This window comes from Ipomoea nil, unplaced genomic scaffold, assembly GCF_001879475.1.
Source record: "Ipomoea nil cultivar Tokyo-kokei standard unplaced genomic scaffold, Asagao_1.1 scaffold1026, whole genome shotgun sequence".
Classification (NCBI taxonomy): Eukaryota; Viridiplantae; Streptophyta; class Magnoliopsida; order Solanales; family Convolvulaceae; genus Ipomoea; species Ipomoea nil.
Genome location: NW_017617454.1, coordinates 3,845,097 through 3,863,879, shown reverse-complemented (window position 1 = coordinate 3,863,879; position 18,783 = coordinate 3,845,097). Strand labels below are relative to the sequence as shown.

The following is an 18,783-nucleotide window of genomic DNA, read 5'->3' as shown; positions in this document are numbered from 1 at the left end:
TAAGAATTGAGCATATTGTTACTGGCATTCATTTTCTAAATCAGCAAATTTCAATTTTAATCATCAATTATTATATTATCGTATTTAGTTATACTTTTTTAATTTTAATTCACTATATCCTTAATTTTAATTACAATTAGTCCTTTGAAGGAAGGCTAATATAGAATTTTATTATTCAAGCCACTTGTCTCAAGTTCTGTAAACATTGTTAATTAAATAATAAAATTACATGTTAACCATTTTTATGAAATCATTGAATGACAAAAATTTAAACAAGACTAATTGTGACAATTAAATAAAAATCAAAGATGAAATGCGATAAAATTAAAAGAATATGATTAAATATAAAAATACTACAATAGTTAAATACTAAAATTGAAATTTGCTCGGCTGCCGGGAAATTCGTTATTTCTAATCAAATTTTTCGTTCAACCGAAAAGTTTGCCAACTTTCAAAAGGTGCACAAAGAGTCAACAACGCCTTCACTGAAGCTTGATCTCATGACCTCTCACATAGAAAAGGTCACTACATGCCATCTAAGAACAATGTGTTTGGCTAATAAGTAAGAAGTTAAAATGGTAGGTTTGACCATCTACCAACCAACAATGTTGAATGGAAATGGGAGTATTTAAATACCCACCTACACGTTTCAACTCATTTTTTGCAACTTTCCTCCATTTTTACTTTCCTCGCTCTATAGTTTAGGACTTACTTCTTTGTTCCATATCAGCACAGGTAACAACTTTTGGTGTGATTTATGACAAAGAATATTCCGAACTGAGGTATGTGTTAAAAATATTAGCTTTTAATTTGTGTGTGTATATGTATGTGTGTCTGTGTTTTTTTTTTAATATATATACACTTGAAGACACTTGAAATGATATTAAATATCTTTTATTGTGGCTATATATATATATATATATATATATATATATATATATATATATGTATGTATATGTATGTATGTACTTGAAAGGGATTACTCTCCTTCCACATTGCCAACAAACCCATTTTATTTTTCAGAAGTAATGCTCTGTGCCAAATCTTGATTAATGAATAGTTTTTGAGTTAGTATCCTATGAAACTGTGTGGTATCATGATAGAAATGTAATACTTATGCTATAAAATGTAATACTAATCAAGAATAAATTATTTGTTACTTATAAGGAAAAGTGTAATATTTAGAGTTATAGTTATTTATAGAGTTAACACCATCTGAGATCTTCCGAGTATAGTGGTTTTGTCACGTTTAGTCCTAAACTTTCAAATTGACCATCTGTGGTCCTTCGAGTTTCAAATTTAACCATTTATGGTCCAAGTTAACCACTCATAATCCTTCAACTATTAAATTTGAATCAACCATGGTCCTTTCAAGAGGACCACGATTAGTTAAATTTTGAAACTTGAAGGACCACGAGTGGTTAACTTGGACCACGAATGGATAAATTTGAAAGTCAAAGAATCGGAGATGGTCAATTTGAAAGTTTAGGACTAAACCTGGTAAAACCACTATATTCGGAAGATGATGGATGGTATTAACTCTTATTTATAATAATTTTTTTTTTAAAAAAAAAGGTAATACTAATCATGCATAAATTGTTTAATTGTTATTTATGAGAAAAAGCGTAATACTTATGATTAAAAATACAATATTTTTGATAAAAAAAATTGTAAATACATTTGATAAAAAAGTGTACAAAGGTGTATGTATAAGCACTAGAGATAGGCTATAACCACACATTTCAATTTTGAAAGTCCAAGTAGAGAGTAATCCTCTCAACCTCGTTCCTATAACTCTAACTAACACTTAAGATTATATTATTGATTTGTTTCAAAATCTTAGAAAATTTGGTGGTTAGAAGTGTAACTGCTTCATCATCAAGTTCATCAGTGTCTAAGACAGTTGAGTCGTCATCATCAACAACAAAGGCCACTTACTTACCTTTCTTGACACTTGTCTCCTTGCTTAGAATCTCCATCTCATAAATGTGTAGGCCGGCTTCCAATAATTAAGTTGAGCTACCTGAGCATGACATTTACATAAGTAAATAATTATGGACCAAAACAATTAGCCATACATAATTGAGGATGAAAAACACAAATTTGATTTCTAAACTATTACATATGTCACCATTGATTAGATTTAACTTTTAATTATATCAGTAATTTGCTACTTCTTTTAGTCTTAACGGAAGATTCAAACCAATATATGTGAAAATTAATAAAAGTATCATATTTTTAAAAGGTAAAAGCAAATTTTGAATTTAAAAAGTAAAAGTATATAAAAAAAATAGTTTGGGAATCAAACTTAGGATGAAAATTTCAATCCGCCTTACGTATATCCACCCGAATTCACCTCGCATAGATTGAGTTTTTTTGGGGTGATAATAGTGGGTGGTGAGTTGGGGTCAATCGTTATATCCTACACCACGGCGCACATAGCATTGTGCGCCGCGCGCCTCCCAAAACGACGTCGTTTTGGGTAGTGTTGGGAGGCGCGGTAGGAAGTTGCTGAGATTATGTGTATTTGTTCACAACGTTATGTGTATTTGTTCACAACGTTATGTGTATTGGTTCATACAGTTATGTGTATTTTTTATACAATTATGTACATTCTTTTTATACAATTATGTACATCCGAATCAGAAAATTTGTGTGTATTATGTTAAGAGTTGATGTATATTATGTTAAAAGTTTATGTTTATTATGTATTATGTTAGATTATGTGTATTATCTTTTAAAAAGAGTATGTATATTTTGTTATATAATTATGTACATTCATATATAACATTATGTGTATTCTAGTATAACATTATGTACATTCTTGAACAGCGGGTTTTTTTTTAAAGAAAAAACTACTGCCATTCACTGGGGCGGGAAATTTCAAAAAAAAAATAAAATTAAAACGACGTCGTTTTGCATCTGGGCGCATAGTGCAACGCGCGCCGTGGTGTAGGATATAAATTGCCAGTTGGGGTAGATCTTAAAATTTTAAACTTGCTGCGGGTCAGGTTGGACTCGGATTTTATGTACAAAACCCGTCTAGAACCTCACCCGACCCACCATGTATATGTAAATTATACAAGTTTATAAAACTTTTATGTATGTAATTATACAAGTTTGTAAAACTTTTATTGAATTTTTTTTTTCCTATTTTTAGTTCTAAACTAATAAGTTTATTTAAAAACGTTAATAATTTAGTTATTATATTTGAATATTTATATTATTTTTATGTTTTAATATAACTAGTGAATTTTATTATTTTATTATGTGTAAGTAATGTAAAACTTTTATTGAATTTTTTTTTTTTACTATTTTTAGTTCTAAACTAATAAGTTTATTTAAAAACGTTAATAATTTAGTTATTATATTTGAATATTTATATTATTTTTATGTTTTAATATAACTAGTGAATTTTATTATTTTATTATGTGTAAGTAATTTAAATATTATTTAATTTTTTTAATAATATAATAAGTGGTGGATACCCGTAATGGACACCCAGTGAAATGGGTGTGCGCTTTGAAAAAGTTCACCAGATACAAATTGGAGTGGGGTGTATGGAAAAAATATAAAGTGAGTCAGGTATTTGAAGAAAAAAAAAACTTGTATATTAATAAAGAAAAAAAAAAACTTAAGTATTTGAAGAATTACCATTTTACAACTTTAAGTTTGAAATGTGACATTACAACAATTTATCTGAGTCATCAAAATTCGATTGGACCATCTTTTTCCAAATATCTAATGCACGATGTGTAAGGTCTTGGTCTTTGTCTCACTGAGCTGTAGTAATGATAGTTTTTCCAATAATGTTTTAAGTCAAAATCATGCATTAACGATATATAATACAACAAACAGTGACTGATTTAGACTTCCAAACGTACCCAACACACTAAAGAGTAAAGAGGGCTGTTTGGATGCATTACAACTGCCCCAAATTTAATTTAAACCTCCAAACGTGATATTTTCAAAATTTCCTCATTTTATATTTTGGAATAAGGGTCAAATAGGTCATCTAATTACACACCAAAATGTAATTAGGTCACTGAACTCAAAAAACCTACAATTAGGCCCCTGAACTACACGAATTCATTCAATTTAACCTAAAACGACTTTTTTACTTATTAATGTAATGATGTGTCGGTTTTTTTTATTTAAAATTAATTTTTAAAATTTTATTTTAATAATCATAAATAAATTAATTATTTTAAATTAAAAAAAAAATAGCCCGCCGGAGATGAAGGGAACCTTCGTCTCCGGGCAGCCAGCCCGGCATGGAGATGAAGGAGACTTCGTCTCCATGGCCCGACGGGAGACGAAGGAGACTTTGTCTCCATGGCCTGCCCGGTCTCCTTCGTCTCCAGCCGGCCATGGAGACGATCCCCTTTGTCTCCATGGCGGCCGGAGACGAAGGGGACTCTTCGTCTCCCTTGGTGATTGCCCGGAGACGAAGGGAGACGAACCCTTCGTCTCCGGGGAGTTGTTTTTTTTATAAAATTATTAAAATAATTATTTTATTTATAATTATTAAAATAAAATTTTAAATAAAGGAACCGACACGTCATCACATTAATAGGTAAACAAGTTATTTTAGGTTAAATTGTATGAATTTGTGCAGTTTAGGGACTTAATTGTAAGTTTTTTGAGTTTAGTGGCCTAATTACATTTTAGTGTGTAGTTGGATGACCTATTTCACCCTTACTCCTTATATTGTTAGCACTAGTATACAAACATTTGTGACTTATAACTTATAAGTATAGTTAAGGTAAATATCGTGATTATCATCCATTAATATTAATATTTTCTATCGACCAGCCACCAAGAAAGGTGTTTGAGTGGTAGAACAGGACAAGCTTGGGGTAATTTCCAAGTGATAGGAAAATTAAAATACCAAATTAATTTCTACCGAGGTCTCCCCTCCTCTTAATGATTTGGCCGAGCCAACTGTACTAATTACACTGCTATATATTTATTTATTTATGCCTGGGCATAACATTTACAATTTTGAATCCCAGCATCATATCATCACAAGCAAGCTAGATTAAAAAAAAAAAAAAAAAAAAAAAAAAAACAGATTTCATAAAAAGCCTAGCGGCCTGAGACACCAGTGAATGAAGCAGTGGCATGAGAAGTGGATGATGCTGTAGTGGCTGAAGTGTCTGTGATTGCGAATACCCTCTCATCGAAATCACTAATCATGGATGGCCTCCTTGGTTTGTTTTGAAAGATTGGACGGTCACTTGAAGAAAGCATGATCACCACTTCCGACATGCTTGGCCTTAGACTCGGGGGTGATTGGGTGCACACCAAAGCAATCTCCAACATTCTCTTCACTTCCTCGGCTTTATACTCATTACCCTCTAAAGTCTTATCCACCAGTTCCAGATAGGCCTCATTCTCGTACAGTTTCCATGCCTGTATAATAATTATGCACAAGAGTCGTCAAATAATAATGTTACGTTATGAGTTGAAGATTCAAATCAAGATATACCTGTTCAAGGAGATACTCAGTTACGGGTTCAACTCGAATGTCACTGCTCCTTCGCCCACTAATGATCTCTAGGATGACGATGCCAAAACTGTAGGTGTCAACTCTCTCAGATAAATGACCATGAATTGCATATTCTGGCGCTGTATATCCTCTATTTCAACAACCAATCTATAGTTAGTTCAGTGAAAATATAATATGTGATAAAGAAATAAGGTAAGGGTGTTAGGCTTACAAAGTCCCTGCAAATTTGGTGCTAACATGGCTCTGATTTTCAGGCAAAAGCCTTGCCAAACCAAAATCAGCAATTTTGGGCTGAAATTCATTATCAAGTAGTATATTGCTGGATTTGATGTCTCTGTGTATGATGCATACATGGAACTGTTCATGCAAATACGCAAGACCCCTAGCTGTACCAAATATTATATCAACTCGTTGCTTCCAATTCAGCATCCCCCGTTTATCTCCTGCCATTCCCATTCATGAAGAAAGTAACCATATATCAGATCATAATAAATTACTAATCAAAGCAATGTTTTAGGAGCTAGCTAGCACTTACCATATAAGTATCTGTCAAGGCTGGCATTTGCCATGTATTCATAAACCAGTAGAAGCTCTTCTCCTTTGGCAGAGCATCCCAATAGACGAATGAGATTGCGATGATGGACATTTGTAATAAGCCTAACTTCACTATCAAAATCTGCCTTTGCTCTACTCGAAATCACCAGTTTCTTTACTGCAACCACATCCCCGTTCTTTAGTGTCCCCTGCAGGATAGGATGTTTAGTCATACAAGAATTTTAAGATTTACTTCTTATTTATATTACTCAATCTATCACCTTGTATACATCACCAAAACCTCCTTCCCCCAGTTTATTCTCTTCACTAAATGCTTTTGTGGCAGCTTTCAAATCTTTATATCCATAGTTCTCTGGACCTCTCAACTGAGTTGCCCCCAATATATCCCCTGTTCAATTGAAGAAGACATACAGTAAAAGTTCTATATATATAAAAAAGATTGGATATGATGATCGACTACCTCTTCTTGCTGCCTTTGGCTTTTTTGATTGTAAATACAAAAGGAAAATGGCTGCTAATACGATTATGATTCCTACACCACCGACTACACCTGCAATAATAGCTTTCTTCTTTCCTGAACTCCCTGGAGAAGATGGATATGATGTTACCATCCAGTTACAGAATATATGCAGGGTAAATTAAAATTTATTTAATTTATACCTCCTCCTCCTTCTAGGAAGGGTGCTAGGTTGATTGTCTGGTTTTTGGCAAAGAAATGTTTGTCTGAGTATCTCATGAAGCACCCAATGCCAACAGCCCTTCCAACTGAAGATATCGGTAAACAAGTCTGTATGCTACTGTAAGCTATTGTCAAACATGCCTGACAGCCGCTTTCATCGAGTGTTTCAATACACTGTGCCACCGCAAAGGCGGCGGCGCCAGTAGAGACCCGCTTTGCTGCAGCGAAAAACCCATTAATTCTGGGCGTTGCAAATTTGAGATCATTCAGAAGTTGTGTTGCTGTGGTATTGAAAACATCTTGTTTGCGGGCAGTTCGTTTCCCACAAATGGGATGGCTTCCCTCGTCTGTAATCTGAGCGTAGAAGATAGTGGACTCGTACCTGGACGTAGTATTTATCATATATAACAACTAAAATCAAGTGTCAGCAAAAATCGCGCCTAATCACAATCGGTGCCTAGGCACTAGGTGCTCGGCCTCCCAGGCTGTCTAGGCACCTGCCTAGGCGTTCTAGGCGGTCCAGGCAGGGCGCCTAGGAATTTTTTCAACATTGGCTAAAAAAGAATCAATTAACTAGCTAGCTAGGTAACTCGATCACCTGAGGAAGCAACCATCAAAGATGACACGAGCACCGGTGGCGAGGGAGCAGTTCCGGGCCACTGACACGGCGGCGTCGAAACAGGCGACACAGTCAGGGTTGGAGAGGTAGTTTCTACACTGTGCCAATGCATAGATAGGATGGACGGCAGTGCCAGTGGTGGCAAAGCGTTTGTTGCTTTTGGATAACTGGCGTCTCAGATCAGAAAAGCTGGCGTTGAGTTCCTTGGCATAATTAGCTGGTGTATCGATAACGTTTTTTGCGCTGCAACCGTTGTCCAGTAGGTTGGTTTGTGGGTTGGAAAACGCAGGTTCTGATATTGATGATACCACCAACATCACCACCGCCAACCACCGCCACCTGCCTGACGCTGCCATATACCACCACTGTTCACTTGGCTCAAGCCCGGAGCTGAGGAGAAATACACAAAATTATTGGCTTATAAAATTAAAAACTAACCTATATATATATAGGATAGGAAGAGGATCATATGTATGACAACAAACTACATACTAAATTAATAATCAATTTCAACTGCCCGCATGGACAGCTCAACTGGTCATAGAGGTGAAAGTTAGAAAGAATGACCATGAGTCTCACGGACCATAATGTGAAAATTGCACAATTCTGATGATTTTTTTTTTTTTTGAAAGAAAGAAAATGTTGTGTTATTTTTATAATTATTGTCAATTTTACCATACAATTATTTTCAATTAGTACATCACAAACCAGCACTTTGTGATACACTACAGTTCAATCACTCAAACGTGCACCGCACTCAACACTTAGTACACCACCAAAATATACATTATAATCCTTGGCCATGGGAGTGATGGGACCAAGGATTATTTGATACACAGACTTACATTGAGGCATGTGTGTATGGAAAAAAAAAATGATATTTTCGAGTTAAATAAAAGAAAATCAAAAATAAAATGGATTGTCGAGGACAGTACCATTTCTAACTTTATATGGATACCCTGGAATGAATGACAGACAACCTTGGCCCAGTGTGGCCATGTGAAATATAATGACATTGATGTATCCCAAACATTATTGGCTTATTCCGTGGACCGTAGTCTACACATATGTGTAGATCATGATCAAAAAAATAAATAAAATATATTATTTTAATACATAAAGTACATTATTTTAACTCATAAATTCATAAAATATATTATATTATTTATCTCAAAAATTTTATTATTATACAATAACACATAAAGTACATTATACATTATTCTAACACATAAAATACATTATACATTATTCTAATTCATAAAATACATTATCTTACCTCAGAAATTTCATTATTCAAACACATACAAAGTTCATTATTCTAATTCATAAAATATATTATTTTATCTCAAAATATTTATTATTCTTACATGTGCACAGAGCATGAATTTTTTAAATATTAAAATAATGTCGTTGCGTGGATCACGATCCACACAATAATTTTCCGATGTATCCTTTCTCTCGTAATAAAAAAACCTATTTCACTAAACATCATCTTCTAGATGATAATTGACTGGATGGCCAAAAGCCTCCGCAACTTGCAGGTCTTCGTTTTCACTAGTTCGAAGCCCCTGCCCACCCATGGTAATGGCTTTGATTTTTAATTTTTATTTTTTGGCATTATCAATGTTTTTAATTTTTTATTTGGTGTTATTATGAGATTTTAATGTTTAGTTGTGTATTAATTATATTATATCGGTCATTGTGTTCCAATCCTTAACTATATGCTGACAAGGTAGTTCAAAGTTTACTCGCGAGTCGCGACAGCCGACAGGCAGGTATATATATATATATTGTTTAGCATTGATCAGCGCCGCTGGCCCATAGGGTAAGTAGCAGTGGAACCCACCATGTTCACCAGCGCCACCGTGCAAAGAGTTATATATCCACATTCACTGATTCTTCCCAAATAAGGTTAAATCTCCAAATCTCTATCCCTAAAGGCCCTCATAACCCGTACAAAATTATAATGTTCTTCTTTTTTTACTCTCAACATCTATGAGTAAGCCAACGCCAACCTAGGAGTGAGAAAAGGGGTAAATTATATCGTGCACCGCGATACATAATCGATTATGCACCGCGCATCAAAACGATGTCGTTTTGTTAAATGAACCGACATTTGTTTTCCGTCGTTCCGCACCCTTCCACAAAAAGTAACTCTGTTATTCAGTTTCATTTTGTATACACTGCAGTTTCAGTTCAATACAACTAAAGTTTCACATTTCGATATAACTACAGTTTCATTCGATATTTATAGACTCAAATATGTGAAAATGTTATTTAATTTTATTTTATATATACTATAGATTTATTAAAACACAACTATATGATCATTTTGATATAATTACAGCTTCATTGTACAATATACACTCAAATATGTGAAATGTTATTCAGTTTCATTTTATATACACTACAGTTTCATTTCACCACAACTACAGTATCATTTTGATATAACTGCAATTTCATTTAATAATATAAAAATAATATGTGAGGCAGTGTCGGTTTAAATATATTGTAATGTCAATTGGTGTTTAATACACCAAACATGCAAACTCCGTTAACGATAACGGCGGACCGTTTTTTTACTTAAAGAAACGGCGTCGTTTTTTTACTTAAAGAAACGGCGCCGTTTTTTTACCGCGGTGCATGTGCACAGCAGTCTACGATATAACGACTGGAGAATAGGTCATGCCCCTTTGTAGGGGCCTAAGGCCTGGCCTAATTAAGGCCTACATAGGCCTGGCTTGTTTAGTTAAAAGGCCAGGCTTGAACCCATTTTGAAGCCTATTAAATTAAACAGGCCAGGCCTATTTATACCAGGTTCGGCCTTCAGGCCTATAAGCCTAGCCTATTTACACACACATATATAATTTATTTGTAACATTAAGTTAGTATATATTCTATTTCATACCTAATATATTTTTTATATTTACAATATAATTCCAAGTATATATAATTATCAAACCCTAACCCTTCATCTCCAAAATCGCATTATAAATTCTGATTCACATTGTTGTTAATCCTATTATATAAGTGTTCTTACTGTTAAATATTTAATGAAGTGTTGTTACGACTTAATTATGTGAGCTGATTGTTAATTATTTATGAGATTATATATAAGATGACAATCATTAATACAATTTAATTTATTCTTAAACAAGTTAACAAGCATGTTGAAGTTGTGATTTGTTTTATTTTATTTTATATATGTTTTAATACTATTATGTTTGCATTGTGGCGACATACTTATGTAGTTATATATTAATTTTGTATTAAGTATATTTCTTAAATTATTTAGAAATAATTATTAAAGTTTTTAAAAAGACTTAATATATAAATTTTAAATGGCAAATTATGCTGTGCAACCGTGTGCACCATGCATGGTGCACACGGAATTAGATCAATAATTTCTATACTATAGATCCATAATTTCTATATTATAGATTCATAATTTCTATACTATATATTCATAATTATTGAACTCTATATTCACAATTACAAAACTCTATGTTCATAATTTTCAATGTTCATATTCCCAATTGTTGAACTCTGTATTCACAAATCACTGAACTATATGTTCATAATTTGATAACTATACAGTTTAGAAATTATGAATCTACAGTATAGAAATTATGAATCTATAGTACAGAAATTATGAATCTATAGTACAGAAATTATGGATCTAATTCCGTGTGCACCTTGCATGGTGCACACGGTTGCACAACATAACGCTCCATTTAAATAGGCTCAAAGCAGAACTTACTTTGAAGTCTTTTTAATAAAATACATATTAAACAGGCTTTTAAACAGGCCAGGCCAGGCCAGACCAATTATAGGCTCAGGCTTGAGCCTAACAAAAAGCCTACATACAGGCTCAGGCCCAGGCTTAGGCCTTAAATTTTCGTAACAGACCCAAGTCTAATTTTCTAAATCTCGGCTCAGCTCAGCCTATTTCCACCCCTAAGCCAACCTCAATCAAATATGTTTTTTCAAAATTTCGTTATCTATTTTATTGCTTTCATTATGTAATTTTAGAGTTTATTACAGTGTGTTACATAAATTTTCAAAAGCAAAATTTGAATTTGGTCATTTAGTATTTATAATAACAACATAACAACAACAACAATAATAATAAGTATGAATATTTTAGACTGTATACTACTTATTCCATTTCAATTTCTATATATACCAAAAATTAGAATCGAAATTTCTAGTAATTCTATTCCGGCAAACCAAACACTAAAATTTAAATTACCACTTTATTATCACATTATTCATTTTATATGAAATTGTAATTCTTTCCCACGTAATTCTCATCTCCAACCAAACTCCCCGTAAATGCTTGATAATATGAAACATTGATTATTTTATTATTTCAACAATTTTAATTTAAAAGGGAACGCTCGCTAAACATTACATCGTAAATCACTTACCGTCAGTTCTCAAAACTATCACAAAAGCGTCATGATTGTTATGATTTATAGCGAATACTTTACAAACCGGATCTAAAATTTATATATTACTATTACTAGTACTAGTACTAGTACTAGTACTAGTACTATAATATATTTAATATAATACCAAATGTTAGATATATTAAATATAATATATTTAATATAATATATATTAAATATAATATAATATATCTATAATATATATATAATATATATTTGAGAAGAGAGAGAGAGAGAGAAGGAGAATTGAATTCACTTGATTGATGTTTGAAAAAGATTGATACACAACATTTTTATAGTAAAGGAGAAATAATAATAAAGCTAAAAATTAGGAATGTATGCTCCATGTACTCCTCCATGTACTCCACATACACTAAGCCACATACTGCATACACACCACCCACTACTTAATTTAATTAACAAACTAATTAACTCTTGGTTTAACAATTATAATAATAATATTATTATAACATTGCCTCCTTTAAACCAAGTTGGATATATTGGTCATCCCAATTTCCTTCTTCAATTTAAGAAATGTCTTCGTCTTCAAGTTGGATATACTGACTTGTATTTCGTTCTGTAAACCCACTTTACTCCAATTGGCTTCTTCCCAGGAGGTAAATCTGTTAACTCCCAGGTACCATTCTTTTCAATGACACGTATCTCCTCATCCATCGCCTTAAGCCAATGAATTTCTGTAGCAGCCTCCTCAACGGATAAAGGGTCACAATCTGCAAAAAGAGCAAATTGAATAATCTCTTCATCCGACAAGTCATTATCATGACCCAAAACATAATCTTGCAAGCGAGCTGGTAAGTGGCGCTCGCGCTGAGATCGTCGAACTGACGACTCTGGCTGTGAAGGAGACTGGACATTATCTGGAATCGGTTGCTCATCAACAATATTTTCAACAACAGGAATAACAACTGAACTTTCATCTTTAGCTAACCAATCCTAGGCACCATATTCATCAAAAGTGACATCACGACTTATAACAACCTTTTTAGTTTCAGGATTGTAGAGTTTATAAGCCTTTGAAGCGTCACTATAACCAATGAATATGCACTTCTCACCTTTATCATCCAACTTCTTTCTCAATGGATCTGGCACATGTGCATACGCCAAACATCCAAAAACCTTGAGATATTTGATAGAGGGTTTTCTCCCACTCCAAGCTTCTTCAGGTGTCTTATCACGGACACTTTTAGTTGGACACCTATTCAACACATAGACAGCACAAGCAACAGCTTCTGCCCAAAAAGGCTTAGGCAGATCCTTAGATTTCAACATGCACCTCACCATATCCATGATAGACCTATTCTTCCTCTCAGCCACTCCGTTTTGTTGCAGAGTGTATCTGGCTGTCATTTGGTGCTGAATACCCTTTTCCTTCAGAAAATTATCACAAGCAATATATTCTGTACCTCTATCAGTTCTCAAGATTTTAACTTCATAACCACTTTGCTTTTCAACAAAAGCCTTAAATTGTTTGAAAATATCACATGCTTCAGACTTTTGCTTCAGAAAGTAAACCCATGTTTTTCTACTGAAATCATCAATGAAAGTAATAAAGTACTTACAACCTCCATGTGAGGGAACCTCCAACGAACATAGGTCTGAGTGAATAATCTCCAACTGTTTTGTAGCTCTCCTTGACTTGCCCACGGGAAATGGATCTCTATGCTTCTTCCCAATCACACAAATCTCACAGATACGATTAGGGACATTCACAACAGGTAAATCAGAAACAAGTTCCTTTCTTGCAAGATAGTTTAATCCAGAGAAATGAAAATGCCTAAACCGCATATGCCATAACCAATTATCATCGCAAACTTCAGAATTAAAGCAAGCAAGGAGAGTATGCTTAATTTTCAAAGGAAATAGTCGATTTTGGGACATATTTACCTTTGCAATCAAAACTCCTTTAGCATCTGCAATGGTACAACACCCCTGAGCAATATCTATCTTATATCCTTTTTCTGACAATTGTCCCATACTCAACAAATTTTGGTGTAGTTCAGGAACATAGAACACATCGGATATAAAATTGCGAGTACCATCCTTCAACTGAATAGAGATTTTACCTTTTCCCAAAATTGGCACCTTTGACTTATTGCCAAATGTCACTTCAGACCGGACTGATTCATCCAGTTCAGAAAACAATTCTTTCTCCCCACACATATGGTTACTACACCCAGTATCCAAGAACCATATGTTCTTATCTGCAGAAAAACTATTGCTGGCTAAAAGTAAAGTTTCAGAACTCTCACCAGACTTTTCAGCAGTGTTTTCAGCAATGTTTGCTTGATTTCCACGATTGTTGTCCTCATTATACCAACAATCTGCAATCTTGTGCCCATACTTGCCACAATTGTAGCAATGAAATGGAAATTTACCTTGTTTGGTATTACCTCCACCTCTTCCTTGGTTGGAGTTACCACGTCCTCCTCCTTGGTTGAAGTTACCACGACCTCTTCCACTAGAACCTCCTCTTCCTCTTCCACGACCTCTACCAGATCCTCCACCTCTTTGATTAGTGCCAGTCACATTAAGGGTGACTTGGCTCTTCAAAGCTTCTTCTGCTAGTGGTTCCGATTTTGACGCAATCCTGTCAATATGACTTTCTACCATACCTTTCAGCTCTGCAATTGATAAGAGCTCGGTTTTGTGTGACTCTGTTATTGAAGCCACCACATGGTCATACTTCATCGGCATAGTTCGAAGAACTTTTTCAACCACTGCACCATCTTCAATCGTATCTCCATATAGCCTCATCTTATTCACCATATCAATAAGACGAGTGAAATACGCATCTACTGTTTCTGTAGAGGTCATCTCACAATTATCGTACAACCTTCTCAACGACTGCAACTTAGACTTCTGTGCCCGATCAACTCCTTTGTGTGACACCTGTAAGATGTCCCAAGCTTGTTTTGCTGTTTGAGCACGAGCTAATTGCCCAAAAATGGAATAATGAACACCTTGGTGAATCTGACCCAAGGCCAATTTATCTCGCCGTATAGCGCCTGCTTCAGCTCCTTCTTGTAGACCGGGATCAACAAAGCTCCAAAGATTTTGAGCTTGCAAATGTGTGGACATCATAATTTGCCAATAATTGTAATCGAGTTTCCCGTCCAATTTGGGACCCGACCATACAATATTGAAATTTGTTGCCATATTTCACTACGGGAAATATCTCGGGGTTGAAAGGTTGACTGGCTCTGATACCAAATGTTAAATATATTAAATATAATATATTTAATATAATATATATTAAATATAATATAATATATCTATAATATATATATAATATATATTTGAGAAGAGAGAGAGAGAAGGAGAATTGAATTCACTTGATTGATGTTTGAAAAAGATTGATACACAGCCTTTTTATAGTAAAGGAGAAATAATAATAAAGCTAAAAATTAGGAATGTATGCTCCATGTACTCCACATAGACTAAGCAACATACTGCATACACACCACCCACTACTTAATTTAATTAACAAACTAATTAACTCTTGGTTTAACAATTATAATAATATTATTATTATAACATTATTGAACTCTATATTCACAATTACAGAATTCTATGTTCATATTTTTAATTGTTGAACTCTGTATTCACAAATCACAGAACTATATGTTCAATTTGATAACTATACAGTTTAGAAATTATGAATCTACAGTACATATATTATGAATTTGCAGTATAAAAATTATGAATCTAATATAGAAATTATGAATTGGAACCATATGTACCTTGCATGGTAACGTTCCTCTTAGATTACATCTCATCCCACTCTAGATACATACACTACCGTTGCTCTAAATGCTCCAAGCAAACCGGTTATGTCTGGGCATATATAATATTTACAAAATTGTATCCAAAGCATCTTCACAAGCAAGCAAGCTAGAATATACAAGCAAGCATCTTCACAAGCAAGCGATACTAAAAATAATTAATTTATCAATATTAAAGTTTGAGTTTGTTTCAGTGAATATGGTCAACTTAAATTCTTTCGTAGTGGCGCTGGTGGACAATGTGGGCTCCGCTGCTATTTACACTATGGGGTTGCAGTCCCCGGGGGTATCCCTGGTGATAAATGATATGTTTCCTAATTGGATAATGGTGCAGCTTTTCTTGGTGAAGAATTAAGTTGAAATAAAGGCCAAGGTACTACGTTTGGCCACTAGACCAAGGTTGTCTGCCATTTATTCCACGGCACCCATATATAGTTAGAATGATATTGGAATGTTTGGCAAATAGCTTTTTGATAGCATTAAATATAATGTTTTTCATGAAAAAAGTACTACTTTTATATTAAAATATAAAAAAATAGTACATTTGTTCTCAAAAGTACATAAAACCATGTACAAGTCAAATGTTGAATAAATCGAGATAATTTTTCAATTAAAGAATCTGTTATGTTTTAACCCTAAAACTATAAATTAATAGTGAGAGGCTCGACAGAAAGCTTTACAAGTATTAGTTGCAATAAACTGCCTTGATGCTAGTAATAACTGATTTTATCCATGAAATAGGTAATTCAAGGATAAAAAATCCGAGCTTCCAGGGCCAATAATAATAACCCAAACAATGGATGATGTCTAATCCCATATATACTTCACCGAATGACTTCTATATGCTTATGTTAACATGTTCAAACCTTTGAGGTCTTAGCTTTTTCAAACCTTTGAAGTCGTAGGTAGAGAGTGTTGAGCATATAACCATTAACGTGCAATCCAACTATTAACTTAGGCTTTTAGTTGAGATGGAACACATGCTTAAGTGAGAGAGTGAAAGGATGGAGCTGAGGTGGATAATAATATAATCCCAACAGTTGTGACCTAGCTAGCTCCAAAGATCAGAGTTGTTTACATATACAGAATTGTGAATTATATTGTATATATGTCGTGAACGTGAAGGAAGGGAGATTCGATTTGTACGTGTTTGTGGACATGCATGCACTAGCTAGATGCCTAGATAGTATACGTACAAATTAAAATTGCAGCTGATCCTCTATATATATAATGTTCCAATTCATCATCGTGACTTCTTCGAACATAAAAGAAGACCGTTTGGCGTTACAGATCCTATTAGATCATTGAAAAAGAATTAGTCTAGGCCACAAAAAATGCACAAATACGTACTCCCATGTTACATTTTCTGTCATGCACAATTATAGAAAGCACCAAGAGAGTACAGTTGTAACCTTCAAAAGAAGGAACGTCGTCATTTTAGTCTTCTTTTAATTATATTAGAATAGTCAACGACTAAGCCTTTATTATACATGTGACATCATCTAGTCCATCACATTAGATAGATATTAAAATTAACAATGATGAAAGAATAAAATATGTAAATTTATCCATTTCCTCTCAAGCAAACAAATAATTTATGGACTAAACAGGGTGGCATATATAATTAAGAGAGTGAATTGACTATCTAATATAATTGAGGGACTAAAATAACCCTTTCCCTCAAAAGAATGTAAGAGTTTGGTTGAGAATGTTCAAGGAGAAACTTAAATGATTTTGAAATGGAAAGTTAGAATTTTTGCAATCTTAGTTTCAAAAGTTGAATTTTCACACTTATAAATTATATATATGTATCTGTTGGGAAAAATCCCACTACCTGTGACAAATAAAATCACAGGACCGACAAGAGCGCAAATACGAGATGGTGCAAAATAGTCAAAATAAATAACAGACACAAGGGACACAAGATTTACATGGAAAATCCCAAAACCACGGGGAAAAATCACGGACCACCACCAATACAATATTCCACTATAACAAATCGTTGGTACAAAGTTGTTGGCTACCACCCGAGCCAAACACCCTAAAAATCATCAAATACAACCACTAGCTAGGTCAAATACATTCTATCACGTTCACAGGCCTAAAAAGGGATACCAACTCGTACTCAAAATATTCAACCACCACGAGCAAGGTGAATAAAATACAAATATTACGAGATTATCCAAAACGATGATGCCTGGAACAAACAACTGACCTCTACAAAATATTTGATGAAGAAAGTACCACAAAAGCTTCGGCAAACCTCACGACAAATCCACCAGACGTGCGACAAAACCTGCTGACACACGCCGCCGCCGTGCCACCAAAGAAGCTAAGCAAACCCACGATAAAGTAGCACAAAAAGAAGAAGAAATAGATGTTGCTCCTTCAACTGCTGCATACGGCCGTGAAAAGAGAAAGAAAGAAAACTGAATTTTTCTTTCTTTTTGGGGCCTACTGCTTCTGCCGAAAAATACAAATGGAATATGTGTAGTATGTAGAAGTGTTGGTGTAGTGGTGAGGAAACAATGAATTTTCCCTCCTTTTATAGTTGCAGGCAGCCCACCTTGGGAAATGAAGAAAGCTAATTAATTCCTCAACTTCCTCCCATAAACTTTAGGAAATCTCCTCCCATAAACCTTAGGAAACCTCTTCCCATAATCCTTAGGAAATCTCCTCCCACAAACCTTAGGAAACCTCTTCCCAAGTTCCTCCCAAGCAAACTTCTGCCCAACAACTTCATCCCAACATCCACTCTTTAACTTCTACCCAATAACCCATTCTCCAACCCAAACAATTGTCAGCAAACTTTTCCATCAAACTAACAAATATTATAGTGAAATAGGTTTGGTCCAAAATGAGCTATTTACCACATAGGAGGGAAGCTCAATCCCAACAGTATCAACAACTAATGAAAAAATTAATAGGAGAAACTAACTTGACTTCTCAATATTGTCCGTATATTTATTAGAAAGACTGTTCAATGCCTAAATCACAATATAAATGCATAGTCAAAAAATTATGTTGATCTAAGCGAAAGTCAATAATCAATGTTGATATTTTGAAATATCAACACAATTCAACATAAATATTACATACATTTTTATCTAGCTCAACCTGTCTATAAAAATCTTTAAGATACAGCATCATAGAACACTCACCCT

At 34.0% G+C, this 18,783-nt stretch overlaps 1 protein-coding gene and 1 long non-coding RNA gene across 2 annotated transcripts; one reads left to right on the top strand and one right to left on the bottom strand.

The window, feature by feature from the left end:
* Nucleotides 1-1,060: 1,060 nt before the first annotated feature.
* LOC109180368 lies at nucleotides 1,061-17,629 on the top strand. The gene is made up of 4 exons (XR_002054055.1): nucleotides 1,061-1,071; nucleotides 2,584-2,589; nucleotides 3,623-3,638; nucleotides 17,529-17,629. It is a non-coding gene; the product is annotated as an uncharacterized LOC109180368 (long non-coding RNA).
* LOC109180359 (cysteine-rich receptor-like protein kinase 2) lies at nucleotides 4,931-8,243 on the bottom strand. Its single transcript, XM_019329884.1, has 9 exons — nucleotides 8,211-8,243; nucleotides 7,345-7,755; nucleotides 6,728-7,128; nucleotides 6,528-6,650; nucleotides 6,328-6,455; nucleotides 6,048-6,255; nucleotides 5,724-5,955; nucleotides 5,492-5,642; nucleotides 4,931-5,415 (listed from the first exon to the last, which is right to left on the bottom strand). The coding sequence occupies exons 2-9, from the start codon at nucleotides 7,719-7,721 to the stop codon at nucleotides 5,089-5,091; spliced, it is 1,947 nt and encodes a 648-aa protein (XP_019185429.1). The 5' UTR covers nucleotides 7,722-7,755; nucleotides 8,211-8,243; the 3' UTR covers nucleotides 4,931-5,088.
* Nucleotides 17,630-18,783: the final 1,154 nt, after the last annotated feature.